The sequence below is a fragment of the Teleopsis dalmanni genome, chromosome 2 (assembly GCF_002237135.1).
Source record: "Teleopsis dalmanni isolate 2A chromosome 2, ASM223713v2, whole genome shotgun sequence".
NCBI lineage: Eukaryota > Metazoa > Arthropoda > Insecta > Diptera > Diopsidae > Teleopsis > Teleopsis dalmanni.
In genome coordinates, this window is record NC_051847.1 from 213,926,982 (window position 1) to 213,948,289 (window position 21,308).

The following is a 21,308-nucleotide window of genomic DNA, read 5'->3' on the forward strand; positions in this document are numbered from 1 at the left end:
TGTATAAAAATGCTATATAATCTCTTAAATATACGTATTTTTTTCGAGATTCATATTTAGTAGAAAATGTGTTCGTAATTGTTATTAATATTGTATATGAACTGTTTTCTATAATTAACCTTCATTTTGAATTTTTGATTTATACATTGGTACATTTTAAAATTTCCCTTTTGCAACAAATGGGATTTTATTGGATTTCGTTTCACTTGTTTCTTTCTTTCTACTACTTAAATCAATTAAATTGTCTACTCTACTACTTTATACTAACCAGACGGTGGACGTAATTTTTCACTGCGTCGAGTTATTTTAAAATTATTTTAAATATAGTTATTGCGAAGAAAATAAAATTAAAATAATAACAACGCAATATTTTATATACACAAATAGTTTTTCCGATACACGCAATCGAAAAAGTAAATAACGAAAAATTAAAGTGAAAATTCTTTTGTGTGTAGTGAGAAACAAACGAAAAGAAAGAAAATTTTGTGTCATTGAACGAGTGAATGACTTTTGTGAGACTCCCGTGACGAATGGAGTAGTAAAGAAGGAAGCCCCAATACAGTACATAAAAAAGCAAATAACAATAACTTAAGGAGTAGCACCGCAGCAGCAACACACAACAAATTTGGAGGAAATTTATAGATCGATATAAATGCATATACAAAAGAATTGCCTTGCCTTCCACCACCAAGAAAGAAAATTTCAAAAATTTCAAAAATTTATGATCTATAATTTCATTAATAGACCTAAATATAACAAATACTAATCCATACTAAATGTGTTTGAAAATTTGAATGCGTTCCAATTTAAATAAAAAATTAGGCTAATTTTTTTTCAATGTGCGTTCCATATACATATATAGTGTAACATTTAAATTTTTCTGTACATTTAAATTTATTATGCTTAATTCATATACAAACATATTCATATAAGTACTAAAATTATCGAAGAAAGAAAGAAAAAAAATATATTTTGTAAAACGCGACGATAAAATATAAATTCAATGTTGTGTGGTGCTCTGTGCGTGCTAATTAAAATGAAAAAATATATAATTCCAAATAAGGAATAATCAAAATCAAGTGACCCAAACTAAAAACCATAAGGTCAAAACTCTTAGTGGAAGGCACTGCAACCGATCATCATTACCAACCGAAATATCATCAGCCATTGATTGCTAGTGTAGTGAATAATCCGAAGGTAGACATTGTTTAAGATTATTCAATTTCCATTACTTAAAAATAGTTATCTAAATTAATTAATTTATTTTTTAGTCATTTATTAATAACTTTTTTTTTTTAGAATAATTATATGTGCTGTAAGGTGTACCAATACTCCGCAGTGTGTTGTGTATTTCAGTTTAAAACAATTATTACGTCCTTCTCTGCACAGAAAAATCAATATTGGTAGGAACTCATTCCTTTATTACTAGCACTTATGTATATATATTTTTTTTCAAATGACTTGTTCTTGACGTGATGCTTTTGCTCATTCTAATTTGCATAAAGAAACCTAGAAAAAAACTTTTATTAAAAGTTACATGTTATATCGAGTTTTTAATCATAATTGCTTAATGACACTTTTTTACGTTAATGCAATTTGTGTTACATCTGAATCCTCATGTGATTAAAACATATGTTTATTAAATAATTCAGTGTAATATACATTATATTATTTTTTAAATCGTTAAGATTTGTTACTATTAAATTAATTTTAAACGGAATTGTTGTAAAATCTAGAGATTTTAACCTCTCTTCGCGGATACTTAAGAGTATTTCATAAGCACTTAACGTTAAAACATTTGATATTGATGGAGGATTACTGTCCTTCTAGTTTATATACATATAATCCAGAAGCCCCTTGCCTTACATATAAACTAGAATAAGTTTCATATAACAAGGTATAGGAACCTGTTTAAAATTTTGACAGTATTACAAATAATTTGTAAACAGTTCTTCTAAATCAAATACATAATTTAAAAAAGTCAAGATTATAATCTAGAAGCCCCTTGCCTTACATATAAACTAGAATAAATTTCATATAACAAGGTATAGGAACTGGATTAAAATTTTGACAATATTACAAATAATTTGTAAACAGTTCTTCTAAATTAAATACATAATTTAAAAAAGTCAAAATTATAATCTAGAAGCGCCCTAATTTAAAGAAATCATGATTTTTTAAAAACAAAAAATATTTACCCTAAAATCTAATACAATACAAAAATTGTATGGTCAGCCCAAGAATGTTCCATTATGATATTCCAGTTGAAATGATAAAACTATTAGCAAACTTTTTTCAAATGAAGAGTTTTTGGTTTAAGTCCAAAACCACTTTTTATCTATAAAGAAAATTTAAGCGGGCGTCCTTCAGGGATCCCTACTGTCTTCTTTGGTTTCAAGAACAGTCGGGTCTACGTCCGGAGAAAATCGTCACCAGCGACAACCAAGTGCCGTTCGACACCTCCCACAAAGACTTTACAAGCACTTTTTAGCGGGTTACAACAACAACAACTGATTTCTTTATTGTATAATTTATATACAACAGATTTTCGTTTGGAATCCATGAACTTAACTTTTGTTTTTACTGATGATACCTGTCTTATGTATGGTGACAAAAATGCTAATGGCATTGTAATTGATGAGATAATGAGTTACTTTCGAAGTTGAAGAATTACCGTAAATACTGAAAAAACGAAAGCTATGTTCACTACAAGACTTAAATATCAAAATCCAAAAAAAATAAAAGACAATAGAAAAGGATAGGATAATGTAAAATGCATAAGAGATACACTTTGTTAGAGAATATTAGGGTGAATGAGCTGGTTTGTAATATTACTCTGACTGCTCTAATACGGAAAGTTTTGTATTAAAAATAAAACAAATAGGTAAACGGTTGTGTTACTTTGGGCAATGCTGCTACATCCACCAACTTTAAATTTATTAGAATATTGTATTGACACGTAGGCCCCATTTATCTACATGGCACCTTTATACACAAAAACTTGAGAGTCGAGAGGATGCAAATGACTGCGGTAAAATTTTTCGATCTTGTGGATGTGCACACTAATTCAAAATTGCGCTCTTTTAATCGAATCCAATATATATTCCGTTTAGAAGATATAGTGGGCTTTGAACTATACTCCTGTAAAGTAAATAACTCATTAACAGAGTTCTGCAAAAAACTCTTATTACAGTGGATTATCCAAGTGGTCGCAGACGCTTTTCGCGTTACATTTAGCAAAGATAAAGTATTTGAACATTTCCTCGCTATTACTCTTATTTGTTTGAAATATATTTTTTGTCATAGTATAAAAATAATTTATAATAAGAAATTGGTTTAGTAACTTTAATAATCATGACAACTAGTTATTATATATACGGATTTTAAAGCAATCAGGTTTCAGTCTTATTCAATCATTCATATCCGATTTGTCACAGGGTTTCTCAATGGACATTGCGGAGTCAGAAAACATCTATCGGATCTAGGTATTACAAAGAACAGTCTTTGTTACGAAGAAGAGAAAACAGCAGAACATATTCTGTCACTTTGAGAGCCTTATCAGACTCAGACTTCAGTATTTATCCACTTCTAACGAAATTAGGCAAAATCTCTCCAAAGGACATAATTGCATTTTAAATTGCTACGCGCATGTGGAACTAAGGTGTTTTTGTTACAATAGTCCTCAGAGGATGCAGTGACGTGGTGATACAATTTCCAACCCTTTCAAAGTCTTATCTAATCGAGGGCATAGAAATGTCAAATATGAATTTAAGATTTTAAACTACTCCCATGCAAAGATAAAATTAAATAAACTAATACCTATAATTTCTGTTATCAGATTATGTAGATCTCGTCATGAGTTTGCTAAGAAATGAGTGTAGTAAATCTATCTGGTGATATTTACTTATCGATATGCATTACATTATCAGATTGCAAAGATGATATTAAAGAGTCTGACACCTACAGATTGTGCAGATCTTCTTATCTCCCCTGTTTGTAAAGAAATGAATTCATTATCTCTATTTGCTTTTTATTGAACCAAGTTAGTTATGGATTCTGTCGCAAGCAATATTGTTAGTTTTGTCAGTAGTCTTATATGTCCAGGTTGGCATAGGGCCAACACAATGGATCTTAGCAGTTGCTAGTAACATTGTTTCTTATAATAATAATGATAATAAATAAAAGATGAAAAATATTTCTTTCGAATTAACTTCTCTGTCTATATTAATATATCACTGGGTAAAATTTCGGTTTTCCATTTTATGTGCGCTTTATATCGAAATGGTGCGATAAATTTGATACAAACCCTTTTAGCTTGAGTATTTCTACTATTCGTAAGCGTTTATGTTAATTTGAAGGCTGTTTCCCAATTCTGACCTTGACTTCGCTTAATTTCATGGTTTCGCATTTATTAAAAAATAAAATAAAAATGCCGGAGTGTGAATTTATTTTAAAGTTTAAAATGCCAATAAAATTTTATATCATGAATTTGATGTACAGTTCAGAGAGATGTGAATTTATTTAAACATATTTATGTATGTATATATGCATAAAAAATTGAAAACGATTTAAAAACGTGTGTCCTTAATTTAGAAAAATTAGAAAAACAAATTATGAAAAATTTGGAGAGGTGAAAAATCAATTTTACTTTCCAACAAATACAAATACAATGTAGCTTTTTTTCGTTTTTTTTTTTAATTATTTATAAAATGTATGTAATTATTTTCCTTATTTTTGCTCACAACTCAAAATCAATTACTTTTTCCCTCTTCATATTGATAATTATATACGTACTCATTTCGATAACTGCATTTATCGATACCGCATTTACGCCTAAAACACATTTTTAATAACTTTTTTTTTTTTTAATTTTCAAAAAGTAACGTTTATGTTAATTCGAAAATTGTATACTCTTTTGCATGGATATGACATTTTGGGGATGTTGTGTATTTTTTTTTAAAAAAAATGTAATTTTTATTATGAATAATTGCTATTCATACATACCCTTTTATGCTTGTATACAGAAACGTTTTGCAAAAAAATCCTTCATACACTCGCACATCATTTTTTCTACAGCTCCTCAGCAGCACAAAAAAGCTGTTTTGAAAGTTGTTGTATTTGTTGTTATTTATACTTTGCACCTCTTTTTAAGCTTTGCCGCTTCCTTGCCACATGCCTTCCACACACAACAAATGTTTTTGTGCTATTTGTTTTTGTTGTTATACTTCTTCATTTTATTACTACAAACTACTTCGCAACTCTAACAACAACACCATATGATAATGGTGATAATGATGACAATGACGATAATGATGATGATGATGATGATGATGATGTAGCCACTGTGCTTTACTTCCAACAACATTTTCTCTTTACTTTATTTTGTTTGTTGCTTTTTTTAGCTTTTTGTTGTGTTTGTGATTTTTTAGGTTATGTTATTGTTATTGTTGTTGCTGCTGTTGCTGTGTTGGTTTTGTTTTTGGTATTGTTATTGTATTCTGCGGCAATTTATGCACGCCTTCGTTTGGTATGATGCCAAAGGTCGGTGAGGCGTCGAGCAGGGAACTACTAAATAGTAGTGAGAAGCTTAAATTGCACTTCATAAATGTTGTTGCTATTTTTGTTTGTTGTTTTTTGTGTCTACTTTTTTTAACATCTTCCTCATTTATTCACGTTTATTTTAAATATATAAAATATATATTTTATTACATACTTGGTTTTCTTCTCTGTTCGTAAAATTTTCTGTGTTGTCTTCGTTGAAGAATGTTAAATATATTATCTCATACCTACATATATTTATGTACAATGTATAAGTATGTATGTAAACATATAATTTTGAATATTATATGCATAATTGAATATTTGTTTTTTTTTTTATATATTTTTTTGCTTCCATGTGTTCATATTGAGTTTTTAATGTGCTTTTATTTTCAGTGTCTTTGTCATTGATTTTTTCGTTGTGCTCTTTTAAAAAGTAATCAAGCTAAACCATGTAATAAATGATTTGGTAATATATATATAACATATATCTATATATATATATATCCACAACTGTGCAATAGATAGTAAAATTCATCTATCTACATATATGTACAACATTTCGTATGAACAAGTGGCATAAGATAAGAAATTTCAATATTAAAATGGTTACTTTATCTGCCTTCTATATTCAGTTCTATGTCACCTCAAGCTCTTTTAATTATGACAAAGGAATGTTAATGTCAATTATAAGTACATGTGTATGTATGTTGAATTTGAATTGAGTGCTCAACTTCAATTATATTACCCGAGAATGTAAGTACTGCATCAGCAAAAGAACAAAATTGTTCCATTTTATCTTTTCGTCTTAAGTTTTCATTATTTATTGCTCTTTTGTCCTTATATGGATAGCAATAATTTGTCATCCATACAATTGCGCACATTTCGCAGGGATATAAGAGTGTCACTTTGTCAAATAACCGCAGTTCAGTTTTCATACAATGTAACTACGTAGTTGCAAATAATAAGAGAATGGTTGCAACACAAATTTCCTTGTTGCTAAATTACTTCTATTCATGTTATTAGGAATATATACTACTATCACCTTATCATATTCATGTGTTTGTTTTTGGATTTGATTTTATGTTATCGACTTTATAGATCTCTGTGCACTACAATAATAATAACAACCAAGCGCCGCTTATCACTCCCAACAGGAACCCTATCAATAGCTTTGTTTTTGTTTGTTGCTGTTACTCGTTTTGTTTTATTTTTTTGCTATCCTTTAGTGTGTGAATTGTAAGAGGCACTTGATATCTATAGACAAGTGTTAACTTAAACGCTCCAAAAACTAGAAAAAAACCAAATAACAACATTTTCGATAGGCACAGTAGATCTCCCAAGTATATGAGTTGTCTTGCTGGTGGTGTTAGATTAAATTAAACTAAAAACTTAACTCTCTCTATGTATCTCGTCTCTCTCTCTATTTATCTATCTCCCCCCTCTCTCTATCTATCTATGTTCCCCCTTTCTCTCACCCTATCTATCTTGTTAGATTAAATTAAACTAAAAACTGAACTCTCTCTATGTATCTCCTCTCTCTCTCTATTTATCTATCTCCCCCCACTCTCTATCTATCTATCTTCCCCCTTTCACTCTCTCTATCTATCTTTCTCTCGCTATCTATCTTCCTCTCGCCATCTATCTTCCTCTCTCTATCTATCATTGTATCTGACGAATAAATTTTAGAATGTTTTTTTAAGAAGTTCCTAAATATAAGCAGAATAAAATATTAAACTCTGTCAAATATTTAATCTTAATTCCACTGTGAGAAAATTGAATACTTTCGCAGGAGAAAGGTTTTGAAAATATTGTCTAATAAATGAAAACTGAATTTGACAATTAAGATACAACGTCATTGTAAAAAGCCTATATAAGAAACCGAATACTGTACTACCATAAATATAGAACCATAAATGTATTTCTGAAGAGATACATAGGCTGAAGAGATTGTTCATTTTTAAAACTTCTATAAGAACTTGCTTCTCAGTAAAAGAGTTGGCGGGTTGCAATGGTGGGTGTGGGTTGGTGTGTAAACTGGGGTTGATCTGTAATCTAATTTGTTGCTTCATTTCTACTGAACGAAAGGGTTGTACTGAAATTCGATTTCAGAGTGTTTTTTAATGATAAATATACCATAAACTTTATTTTAATAATTAATGAAACATTTAAGGACTTTCATATATCTCTTTATTTTTTTTTTCAGAAATCGCCAAAAATGGCGCATCACATTTATAGGATGATTTTATGATTTCTATAGAAATTATTCTAATATGAAAAGAAACATTAAAAATTTCTCTTGAAATTATTATCTGAACTAATCAAAAAAATAAAAACCAAAATGGTTGAAAACGTGCAATGTCCTGTTTGCACGTTGTTCCTGCATGCAGGAATGAATCTCTCCGATCACTTGGAAACACATCCAAAAGAACAAGTGATTAAAGCTTTGGTTCAAATGACTATATTGGGAGGCAATGGAGCAGCAAGTGGAGCTTTAGCAGCAGCTTTAGCTAATGAGAATAAAACAAAACCAGAAAAGGACGAACTTGTTGATAATGCCACTGACCTTAATATTGCAAGCAATGCAGATATTATGGCAACAAAACAAGAACCGGCAGTACCTGTACCACTGAGCACGCCCAATGATAGTCTTACTTTTGGTGAAAATTTTTCCATGACTAATCCGTTGCCGCAAAAGAAAGCTGAAGAAATAGATAATAATCAAGTGCCAAAAGCGAATACGGATGCTGAACAAAGTTCCACTGAGAAACTCTTTGTAAACTATAATGACGCTAGTGCGATAGAAGCTTACCAACGCATTAGTAAAAGTACGAATTCAATGAATTCGCATGCACCAACAGATTTCACTAGTTTCAGTAGTAAAAGGCAGCAACAGCAGCAGAAACAGCAGCAGCAACAGCAACAGAATCAGCAGCAGGAGCAATTACAGCATTATCAGCAGCAGCAAAATAGTTCAACAAGTCAATTACTTAAGGACCAACAAATTACCACACAACAGCATGCCAGTGTCTCCTTAACACCAAACTCTCAACAACAACAGCAGCAGCAACGAGCCGCACTTCCCCCACCGCCACCTCCGATGCCAGAACAGCATATGTCAAATTTATCATTAGGTTTTCAAACACTGCAACAAACACAACAGCACGCTTTGCTGACAACAACAACCACAACCCATCGACATCATCAGCATGTAATGCAGCATCAACAGCAACACCAACAAAATCTAAAAATTATTTATTCACCAAATTTACCCCCTCCACCACCATTGCAGGTAAGTTTTCTACATTAATGCTGTTATATATATAACTGTTTAATATACTTCATATATTACAGCTGTTTCCTTATTCATCCACACTGCAACCTCAACACCACAAACCACCGCCTGCATATGGCACAGCAATTAGTCAAATACGATCTCAACATAACCAAAATAAACAAAACATTGCTATGGCCTCTGCAGTAACAGCTTATAATCAAATGCAACAACAGCACCAGCAGCATCAACAACAGCAGCAACAACAACAATATCGTGGTAATGCTGCTCATATGTCTCAAACACCGCAAACAGCAACATCCAATAATAAAACAGCTGAAAAACAGAAACAAGAGCTTAGTAAAAACCCAAAAAACGAAATGCCACCTACACAACCGCCGCCCTTAACTTTTGCAACAGCTGCTATTTCCAATCAACAAAATTTAACTGCAGAAAATTTAACACAACATAGTCAACAGCAACAGCAACCAAGTAGCAATCATCATTCGTCAGCGTTCGAGAAGCATGAATCCACTGCGCTTAGCTTTAAACTTTCTACACCACCTCTATCATCTCAACAAAGCAACACATCTAATACAAATGCATGTACTACAACTTCCACAACTGGAACGACCGCAACTAGGCAGACAAACTCCCCTTTCATATCAATGCTAGGTGCTTCTGTTGCATCGCCTTCAGTACTACGCTATGCGGAGTCACCAGTAGCGCATTATTTGGAACGTGACAATGGAGATTTTATCGTGCAAGAAACACCGAAGCATATTGTAGAGTGCGTTGAAAAAGAAAATGGTGAATTTTCAGTTATAGAACGTATATATCAATCGCCACCAAGCGTTTTACATATACACGATGAAGATGAGGATGAAGATGAAGATGAACACGACAGTAATAATGACAGTAATAAGACACAAAACACGAATAAAGATAAGGTCATTCCTAAAAATATAAGCCATGATGATGATGATGACGAAGAATTTATGAGCATAGCAAGTGAGAGTGAAGTGGAAGAAGACATCGTTACGGTAGAGAAAACAAAAAAACGCAGGTCAGGGAAACAATTATCTAACCAAGCTGGTGAAACTAAGACATTATCGAAAGCGGAGTTGAATTCTGGCTTAAACTCGACTGCTTCTAATTCTAATACCAGTACCAGCACGACATCTTCAACAAATGGAAGACGTAAGAAAAATTCGATAACCGTACTGAGTGATGTGCAATTAAATTTAAATGAATATTTGGATTTAGTTGGAAACATAATAGCTTCTAGTAATAAGAGTTCAAAACGTACATTTGGTGCAACTACACCTATGCCAATTTTAAAAGTTGAGAAAGAGGAACCATTGGACGATGATTACATTAACAACGATTTAAGTTTTCAAAATAATTTTAAAAATAAGATAAATGCTTCAATATCTTTGTCAACATTTAATACAACAACAGTACCAGCAACAACAGCAGTACCAACAACCACAACAACAATAACAACAAAATCAAAACCACCTACAAATGCCGATAAAAATGAGACTGAAAAATTAGTTGAAAATAATAATAAGACTAGCATAATTGAAATCGACGATAATCCCACTAACATAACACAAGCCACAGCAGAAAATTTTTTCACTACAACAAATCAAACGAAAAGCAGAGATCCTATTGCTATATGCTCCAGTCATGCTACAAGTGTCATACGCATGGCAAGCGCCAATCAACCATTGCAATCTTCACAAGAACCCACACAATTACAGCAGAAACAAATGCCAATACCTAAAAAGTCTAAAAAATATGTTGCTGAAATTCTTATTACCAAAGAGAATAATAATATTAAAAATGAGATAGAATCAGTAAATCAAACACCAAGCAAGTCAGTAGATGATTCTAGAGCATTTGCTGCAAAAATTTTAGTACATCCACCACCATTAGCAATACCACCACAAAAGAAGGGTCCAAAGAAGCTTGTAATTAAACCAAAATCTATTAAGACTGAAGTAAATGCCGAAGCCAATCTTAAGTCAAATATCAATATACATACCAGTGCCAGTGATTTAATTGTTAATAATGAAAACACTAAAAAATCACCAACAGCTTCGGATGAACAACCTACCACATCTGCAATGGCTAAACTAATACTGCATGAGCAAAAGCAAGTGCAGCAAGTGCAACAACAGCAACCTAAGCTGTTGGCTATCAGTGATACTTTGATTTCAAAGGAAGCCATCAAAAGTGAACCAACCGGAAATATGTGTGATAGCAACAGTGGTAATATTTTGGAACAACATTTGATATCGGAAACACAGAATTTGGAACTGAAGAAAGAAAAATCATTTTCCACAGATCATATTAGTTTATGCAATCCGCTACCGTTGACACAACAAGAACATATAAACCATCATGAATCGCCACAAAAACCAAAACCAAAAACAAATCGACGTGATGCTGTTCTCTTGGCACAATTTAAAGTTGAAAAAAGTAATCACAGTGATAGTGTTGGATGTATTAATACACTCGATGCAACAAGTGAAAATGTGACCGCTGATGCAAGGGTATTGTTCGAATTTGCGAATTCAAAAAAATTTTCAGGTAAACCCAATATATCAACAAATGCTGTTTCACCTATAGGCACAAATTTTCTATCATCCACTTCAATATTTTCGAATAATGCTACAAATGGAAGTGCAACAGCTACGTCATCAGCTTTATCTAGTGCACCAATAACAATTTCCTCTGCGTCTAGTTTATGTAGCAATAATTCGCTGTCAACGTCATTACGCTGCGAAGACGAATTTATTGACGTTGTACAGGAAATTGTCATATCCTCTTCGTATTCATCACAGTCAGCATCTGATGTTGCATTAAACAATACTGCCAGTGCTGGTGTAGCTTCAAATGCACAACCGAACGAACAATCTCAACAGAATTCTCAACATCAAGCATTTAATGATTATCCCTTTAGTTTTCTCTATGGTAGTGGGAATATTAATCATGACGTCACAACAGCTGCAACTCGTGCTTCAGGTAGTAATTCCAATTTGGTAGATGATACATCATCTGATCATGCGACCAATACACATGACAGCCGTTTTAGTAATCCTCACGGTATGATGTCACAGTGGTACAACCACCACTCGGCATCAGCAGCAAATCATGATTTCGATACAGCTTTAGGTGTGGATTGCAATGTTGCGGTAGATGGTGATGTAGGCAAATATCTTGATTTGGATGCTTGTAAACGTGAGAATTTGGTTAATGTACAAGCTGCGCCCTCCTCAACCTCGTCTTCTTTTACTGCTGTCACTGAGAGCAGTTTGGCAGGCGGTTGCACTACAGATGCTTTAAATATACGCACCGATGAGAGAATGCCTGCAAAAGGTGAAATTTCAGAACAGGAAAGTAATTGCGATATTGAGAACTCATGGAGTCAGCCGGTAAGTTTAAATTATTAATGTTACAAATGAATTATTGTTTCCAATAATATACATATAATCTTTATATTAGTAAAAATAAATAATTTGAATGTATATTTTAAAATGAATCACTCTTTATATTATATTTGTAATATTGTTAACTATATTTTATTTTAATTTTATTAACTTTTAAAGGTTCATATGGATCTTTCATCACGTTGCTTTAAATCGTCGTTTCCTGGACTGTTTCAACAAGAGAATGGTTGGAATCATGAGGAATACTTTACAGTGCAGGACTTAAGTACACCAAATAATAATGCTGCAAATTCAATTAATCGAACAGAAAACAAATGGTAAAAATTTATATATATATACATATATCATAATTAGTAATTAATTAATATAATTATAGTTTTGATTTTCGACTACCACTGGAAGCATCGTCATCTACCACAGGTTTTAGTGGTAATAATGTTGGTAATCACCATCACAATTCGCGACTATTTCCGCAACAAACAGATTTGTTACCTACAACGTCATCAGCAAATAAGAAGAAGCGCAAACGCGATCCAAACGAAACGAAAAAGACAATCAAACGAGTGCAGCCAACAGCGACAATTACTTCACAACAATTGTTCTTACAGCAACAAGGAGAACATCAGCATCAGCATCAACACCAACAACAACAACAACCACACCAACAGCAATCGCAACAACAATTACAATTGTTACAACAGCATACACAACAATTGCAACTTAATGAAACAAATGCATTAGCATTACTGGCTGGTCCATCAACTGCTTCTGCAATATCAATGCCTGTTTCGATAGCTGGCACCACATCAGCTATGCGTCGTAAAAAAGTGTATCAATGTACACATTGTATGGCCGAATTTCCTAAACTCAAAGATCGAAATTCGCACATGATAATCGTGCACAATTATGTACGACAAAATCGTCGTCTGATCAGTACACAAACAAGTACAATTACATCAATCGATTTAGTAGCACCTAGCCAACAAACGAATATCAGTACCAATATGTCGATGACTACACAAAATAGCGAATCCCTTGAAGAATCAAAACATGGTATTGTTAAAATTGAAATGGAACAAGTACAAGAACAGCCACATATATCAATGACAATCAGTGAAAGCATGAATAGCATGAATCCGAAATCGGAAAGTGAATTGATTGATTTCAAAGAAAATTTGTCAATAATACAACCAGCTAATGGTAATCCAAGTACAAACGATCGTAATGCACGTGATTTAATCGACAAAAAGCCAGTATTGCAGCCATTAAGCATGAATACAACATCTACTAAATTGGCGGCACTATATCGTATGTTAGTCTCTTTTAATATGTCCACGCTTAAGCAAAATACAAATTTAAGCGAATTCGAGGAGAAACTAATATCATCATCGATATTCTTTTGTTATGTTTGTCGTTCTAACTTTACTTCTGTCAAACAATACGATGCACATCTCACTGAACATCCAGCCGAGTGCTTTACGTGCGGTAAGAAATTTCAACGTTGGAAAAATTTCTCATTGCATCTCAAACGTCATTTGGGTTGGAAGGAATTCGGTTGTAATATTTGCGATAAGAAATTTGTTGTTCGTAGTGCTTTGGTTGAACATATGCGAATGCATACCGGGCACACACCCCTCAAATGTAAAATTTGTGGTAAGTATGAGATTAAAGAAATTAATATATTTTACGCCACAATAATAGTTGTGTTAATATATGTTATATCTAGTATCAGTTTATATAAGGGAAAGAGAATATATATATAGCTAAAACAAGTGGAAACTATTTAAAACTCTAAACAAAATTATAACAAAATACATAAACAGATTTTATACTCTGCACTATATCCGCAAGTTTTTAATGCTTCTATTAATATATTCTTTTATAAAAATATAATTATCTATTGTTACATTTTTGTGTAGATAATTAGTGGCGCAAGTACTATCAAAAGAGTCGAAAGCCGAAAGTCGAATCAAAAGCAAGAAAAGTAGAATCAAGAGCAAGAATTGGAAATATTTCTCTAAGTATAAAAATACTTTGAAAACTGTATGCATTATGAGAAAATAGTAGTGTTTATATCCTATATTAATATGTAATCTATATATTTTTATAATTATATTTTTATAAGTAAACAATTGTATTTGTCTTGCTATTTAAACTGAAACTGATGAATGATGATGATGACCTGGTACTATATTGCAAAAACAAACGGATTATATTTTTTTGTCTGGACAAGTCAACCCATAAATCACTTACCATTATCGTCTATTAAATTAGGTTTGGATTTCCTAAGTGTACACAGACAACATGACACCTAAATATTTGACTAGAACTAGAATAATTGACCAACAACAACTCTGTTGGTTCTAGGACTGACCAGTTTGCTATTCAGATCGTCTTTTTAGACAACCAAATGCTGCTCAAGTAAAAAGATCCGTCTCTATATTTTGAAGAATAACGTTATTATATATTTTGTTTCTGTTCAACTTAATTTGATGTAAAATAAATTCCCTGACGAGAATCCTGAATCTAATGATTTAGACTTAAACAACATTCTAGGCGTATATTGGAAATATTACACCTAAATATTTAATTAAAAATAGTAATGCTTAAAAACCTGTTTCTATATTTTGAAGCTATACGTTATTATATTGGTGGGTAAGATCTATTCAACTTACATGAAAACTTTTTGGCCACCTCCAAGACTTTAGTCTAAAGAGTATGTAGGCTTTGCTAAAAGTTAAAGTTAAAGGAGGTTTTTAAATTTTTGAGTACTTATATGGAGTACTTATATACCGGATTGCTTGTATAACCTAACTTAACCTACCAAGACAGAGGTGGAAAAAATGTATATGGATATTTTTTCTGGGTTTGGTTCAATAATTTAAAACTAATCGTTATTATATTGAAAATATCTATTCAACCCATCTAGATGATAAAATAATTGATTTATTATCCCAGAGGTGGAAAAAATATACACGGATATTTTTTGGTTCTTTAATTCTGATCCTAGTTTTATAATCGTTTATATTGATGGGGAATAATATTCTACCTAACTAGAGGGTAAAGTAATACACCTACTATAACAGCGGTCGAAATAATCTATATGAACTTTTTTAGGTGTGCATGTATTAGTGTGTTGTGTGTGGTATATACACCGACATATAAGTGAATAGTTGGTAAATGATATAATATCAACAATATTTTTATACAAAAGCAACTAATTATCTTGATTAACTGTCCACATAAATCCAAATTAGTTTTCTTCAAATGTTCTAATTATAACAACAATTATAACAATTATTCTTATTAAAGTATAAAGATTTTTGAAGAAACTTCACTGTAACAACTAAAACATTGGTTTATCCAATGTATTTACTAAATATTATAAATATTTTAATTTTAAAATGAATACTAAATGATATGAAACTAATTAATTAAGAGCAAAATTATTTCTGTACTATGGTAATTCGTGAAATTAAGCTTATATACGCATTAAGCATAGATTCATATTTAGAATGCAAGCAATCGAATCATATTGCTATTTATAATACTTTAATACTAATAATAATACTTAATACTATTACTATAACAATAATAATAATAATATAATTTTTGTTTTGTTAGGTAAAAATTTCAAACGCTATTCCAATCTGACGCAGCATCGTAAACGTCATGGCAGAATGACAATGAGGAAAAAAGAATATGTGTGCCATTGCGGTGAAGTGTTAGCATCGAAAGCACGCTTCCTGTGGCACAAGGAAACACATGATGCCAAACCAAAATGTTGTCCTTATTGTTGTGATCGCTTTGTGCATGCAAACTCACTACGCAGGCATATACGTTTAGCGCATTCCGATAAATTTGATTATGCCGAGCCAATGGAGTGTCCCATGTGCAAACAAATTTTCGCTAAATCATCAATTAAAGCACATATGGCATCGCATACCATGGATGTGCAACACAGTTGCCCAATCTGTAATAAATCATTCTCAACGAAATGGAATCTGAAGATACATTCATGGGTGCATGCAAATCGTACCGCAAAGCCATTCAAATGCGAACACTGTCCTAAAGCATTCGTACGGGAAGTTGATTTTAAAAACCATATGAACGCACATAAACAGATCAAGCCATACACTTGCGAATACTGTGGCTGCAAATTTATTAGAAAGTACAATTATATGCGACATAGGCGTGAACATCATGGTAATAAAAAATTCACCTGTGATCTTTGCAAAAAATCTTTCCACCGGCACTATTACCTAATTGAGCATCGACGTATACACACTGGCGAACGGCCATTTCAATGCACGATCTGTGGCAAATGCTCCACAACAAAAACGAATCATAATAAACACTTGAAGATACATCATTCACGCGATCCGTTCACGGTGGAAGTATAAATTGTCAACCATTCTAGTGAACATTAAAACAAATGTTTAATTTAATTTAATTTTTTTTTTCTTATGACGTCGAAACTAACATTTTTATTAAACTATTTGTAAGTTGTTGATACAAAACAAACAAAAACAAAAAAAAAAACAAAAAAATTAATTAAAAACAGTTTAAGCTCATTACATAAAGTATTTGCTAAACTAATTGTAAGCAAATTAACTTAATTTAATTGAATGTATATTTGTGTGTGTGTAAAATTGAGATTTTACAAAAGTATTAATGTATTTAATGAATATTATGAATATTGTAATTTTATAATTAATATGAAATGATATAAAATTAATTAATTAAGGCAAGAATTATTTTAATAAATTGTTTTATGGATTTATATGTAAATTTACTTTGCAAATATTTTGTATTTTTATAAAAAGTAAATAATGCATAAATCTTGTTATGATTTAAATTCTAAAATGTCTTATTAATATCTTATAGTGAATGAAGCTTGAGATGTTACTTTTGCACTATACCGTATATTCCTATAACAATATTTTCGCTTCAAACTTTTATATCTGTATAAAATTCAGTTTTATTAAATGGTTCTTACAAGCTTAAACTATCTGGAACTGAAGGTGAAAACAAGATATCGCAGATTAGCAAGTTTACAAAAATGTGAGAATGAGACTGTTTTTGGAGCCCACTTTTGGAGTCGCAAACATTTTTCGAATAAGTTTATGAGAGCGTTCCTGAATTCCTAAATCGCAAGAATTTTGTGGGTTAAATTCATAAGTAAAACAATTTTATGCTATTTATCGTTGGAAAATATTTATATTTTATAATAATTCTTTAATGTTTGCAAAACTTAATTATAAATTTAAATATTTTTTTAACATTATTTTTTAGAAAGTAATTTGCTTGTAATAAGAAATTTTATTTTATGCAAAATTTTGTATTTAGTTAAAGTTACGTTGATTTTCGCTAAAAGCAATGGAATGGTCTCAAACATTTCTTATGGCATTCAATTGAAATAAAGTATACCTTGAATATGTCAGCAATTCGTATAATTATTAGAATACAAAATAAATTCATACCAAATTCTTGTGTTCACAGTTTGATAAATTAAGTAAATTTAAAGCCTGTTTTTAATATTTTCTTGTATCAATTTAAATTATATTATTAAGTTTAAACAAATTAGATTATTTTATTTAATAATTTCTGAAGTTTCACTTTAATTTCTTACTTATAATATATTTCTGTCAAACTACTTATATCAAAATATTTGATCAAGCATAAAATAAATTCATAGCAGTTAATGTGTTGCATAATGTTATTTAGTTTTTTTAATTTATAATATACATTTCCATTTTACATTTCATATAATTCTTGCAAATAATATAAAAGGCATATAAGCCCGAATAATAGGCGTAAATATACTAAGGAGTACATTTTTAATGTTGTGAAATTTGAATTCATTTCTGAAAAGTATTCATTCATATCAATCATCTTTATATATATAATTCTATAGTTTTTAAATTGCTCTTTATTTTTTAAAATAAGTATTAAATATTATTTTTGATGTTATGAATATATTTTTAAATTGTAGATTTTATTGTAAAATTATTAATTATAAATAAGAATATGTTTTAATTTGAAAACAAACAAATTATGTATAATATTATATTTTTTTTATTATTGAACTAAGGCGTACCAATTTTATGAACTAGTGAATTGAATTGTTTATTCTAAGCTATATAACAAAACAAAAAACATATTAAGTGTAACAAATTTTGAAAGTATGAACATGCATATAAAAAAGTAGATTTCTTTTTTTGTGTATAATTAATTTCAGGTTTAATGTCCTTTTACGTTTACTTACTCAATTTACAATATGCTTCCTCCCACTTATTTTTACATAAATTTTAAAATTGTTTTATAATTGCTTAAGCTTTAAAATAAAAATATCTTACTATTTACAATAAAAATATATTGGTTTTAAATGTAAAAAAAAAATTAAAAAAATTAAAAACACTACATATTAATTAAAGTGCAATAATTTATATTTTAAGTTTTGAATAAGTTTTTTTGTATGTCATGTAATAAATTGTTAAAAATTTGTTTTACATAGTAAATTTAAGTTAGTTAAATTTATTTTAAACACATTTCTTTTGTTTGTTTACAAATTAAGTTAAATTTGCATTGATTGCAAAATTATATATTAATTATATGTATTAAAATAAACAAAAAATGTATTGATATAAAAATATATATTAAAAAAAAATTATTTGCATTTTGCAAAGAACAACTATTAAATCTATAAATAAAATTTTATTTTCAATATAACATACATTTTTAAAACAAACAAACAAAAATAAAAAAACTAATAATATTAATTGTTTAAAAAATCGATTAGTTTAATTTTAAAATATTTCTTAAGTAATCTAAACAAAAATAAATAAATACAATTAATAATAAATATTAAAATATAGAAAAAAGAAATTGAATAAAAAAACTTATATAATTTACAAATATAAATACGATGTTTAATGAAATATTACAAATAAATTAAATTGGTCAAAAATTAAATATAAAAATATTAATTATATTTTAAAGATTGTTTTTTTTTGTGCATTTATCGTATTGATAGCGTTATTGTTTATGTTGTGTATCTTTTAGAAATCCTGAATGTAGAATTGCTTTTTAAGGTTCATTTGGGTGGGGTGAGCAACACAGGGGTAGTCTTAAAGTTGAGCTCCGTGACATACATTCGACCGATTGTGCTATTTTTGTTGCTGTAACCCGGTCCGTTCTATTGTCCTTGGTGAAATCAGCTTGAATTTCTTTACTTGAGAATGTCGAAATTTGAATAGTGCTGAGATAGTTAAGAAAATGTATGACTTTAGCAAATTCAAGCAGTAGCGCCAGCTGTTATTGGGATATGCACTGTTATTTATTATTGTGGTGCCACGATGATTGCTGGGCGAATCACTTAGAAGTAGTCTAAACTGCTCACTTTCATTATCTCCGAAATCTTAAAATTAAATAGTTGATACATGGTATGCATTTCGTATATTTAGCACGTAGTAGATTGTAATTCTTAAATTAGTGTTACTCAACACTTCAAAAGATTAACATATAAGCTAAACTTCAATTTTGTAATGTAATATAAAAGTGTGTGGTATATTAAGTGCTGCGATCAGATATTGCTTGTATTGACGTCTTCTACTACAGGTTAATTCTTGATTTAACATGTACTTTTGGGTTGTATGTTTTTCTACATTGTAGTATATGCAAATAATATTTGATGCGAACTTATAACGCTCAGGCGTTTGAGTCCACAGAAAATAATATAATTTAAGCTAAATATAGTTTATACTTATTAGACTATACGACTTTCAATGCAACAATGTCATCTGTCGGTTGTGGGATAAGATCGTTTATTATTGATAAGACTTGTTGCTTTATGTTTTGTTTATGTTTTGCAACACTGTTAATGATGCTTTGAGAAAATTGGTGTTCAATATAATAAACTAGGTTTTTTTAAAAGAAAGGTATTAAGGATTATCATTAACAGCTTAGATAGATCAAGAGACCTTTAAAGTCTTCGTAGAATTAATAGTACTAAGTGCTGCATTCATAGTAAGAGTGCAGCTTTGTCTATAACAAAGATGATTATGATTATGATGAATTCATATGATAAAAAGAGTATCAAAAAAACAAACTCTTCTGTAACATTTGCATCAATATCGCTTGTGTTGTTCAAGTACTCAAGAACTACAGTGGCTCACAGCTTATTTGATGCAAGCAAAAATTTTTTGAAAAATGTTGTTTATTTCAAAATATTTTGCAAAATTAAAAAAACAAAGTATGCAGAGTTATTGTTTATAGTGTGTTTATTCATTTAAAAAAAAAAACCCCCAAAAATCTTCTTCCATTCCTTAGTAATGCATCAAAAACCAAAACCAAATGAAAAATTCATGTCACAGCTTAAATGATGCAGTTAAGAATACCGTTATTTTTGTCGCCAGATTACACAGAAATTAAAATATTTTTATTCTGCGATCATTTGTAATCTAGTTTTTGAGCAAAAATAATATAAAAATTAAAGTGAGTGCATTTTGTTAACCATGGGACGGCGCACATCAATTGAAAAGCGTGAGTTAGTGTTGGAGTACTTTAAAAAGGGAATTCCCCAGCGTAAAATTGGTGAAATGGTAAATATAAGCTCTTCAACAGTTTAACACATAATTGAACGCTTCGTACATGAAAATCGCATAGAAAATATGGGACGAAAGGCTCCCAATAAAATTTTTACAGAAAAAGAATCGAGGTATTTGGTAAACCAAATTCGAAAAAATCCAACAATTAGCGCTCCAAAGTTGACAGACATGGCCAAAATAGATTTTGGAAAAATTTATCATCCTGAAACCGTCCGCAGAATATTGTGAGAATCAAATTTCAATGGAAGAATAGCTGTAAACAAACCTTTCGTAAGTGCAAAAAATAGAATTAAAAGATTGCAGTTTGCACGAGAGCATTTAAATAAGAGTCCAGCATTTTGGCGAAATGTACTTTTTGCAGACGAAGTCAAAATAAACTTATTTGGATCAGATGGAATGTCTTATGTATGGCGCGAAGTCAATTCTGAG

At 30.4% G+C, this 21,308-nt stretch overlaps 1 protein-coding gene across 3 annotated transcripts; it reads left to right on the plus strand.

Moving 5' to 3' along the window:
• Window positions 1–265: 265 nt before the first annotated feature.
• Window positions 266–16,747, plus strand: LOC119684746 (putative mediator of RNA polymerase II transcription subunit 26). 3 transcript variants are annotated; one of them, XM_038098854.1, is made up of 7 exons: window positions 266–1,197; window positions 1,300–1,403; window positions 7,745–8,830; window positions 8,893–12,255; window positions 12,430–12,587; window positions 12,647–13,923; window positions 15,895–16,747. In XM_038098854.1, exons 3-7 carry the CDS (start codon window positions 7,880–7,882, stop codon window positions 16,671–16,673), a joined length of 6,528 nt encoding a protein of 2,175 aa, XP_037954782.1. In that variant the 5' UTR covers window positions 266–1,197; window positions 1,300–1,403; window positions 7,745–7,879; the 3' UTR covers window positions 16,674–16,747. The 3 variants fall into 3 exon arrangements, with proteins under 3 accessions (XP_037954782.1, XP_037954785.1, XP_037954784.1); XM_038098857.1 differs by lacking the exon at window positions 15,895–16,747 and adding an exon at window positions 14,190–14,329; XM_038098856.1 differs by lacking the exon at window positions 1,300–1,403.
• Window positions 16,748–21,308: the final 4,561 nt, after the last annotated feature.

What these genes read in the sequence shown, in the direction of transcription:
- LOC119684746 (XM_038098854.1), top strand. Translation starts at nt 7,880, where the DNA reads ATGGTTGAAAACGTGCAATGTCCTGTTTGCACGTTGTTCCTGCATGCA. An exon ending in CCCCTCCACCACCATTGCAG is followed by an intron (nt 8,831 to 8,892) that starts GTAAGTTTTCTA and finishes CATATATTACAG; the next exon opens with CTGTTTCCTTATTCATCCAC. An exon ending in CCTCAAATGTAAAATTTGTG is followed by an intron (nt 13,924 to 15,894) that starts GTAAGTATGAGA and finishes TTGTTTTGTTAG; the next exon opens with GTAAAAATTTCAAACGCTAT.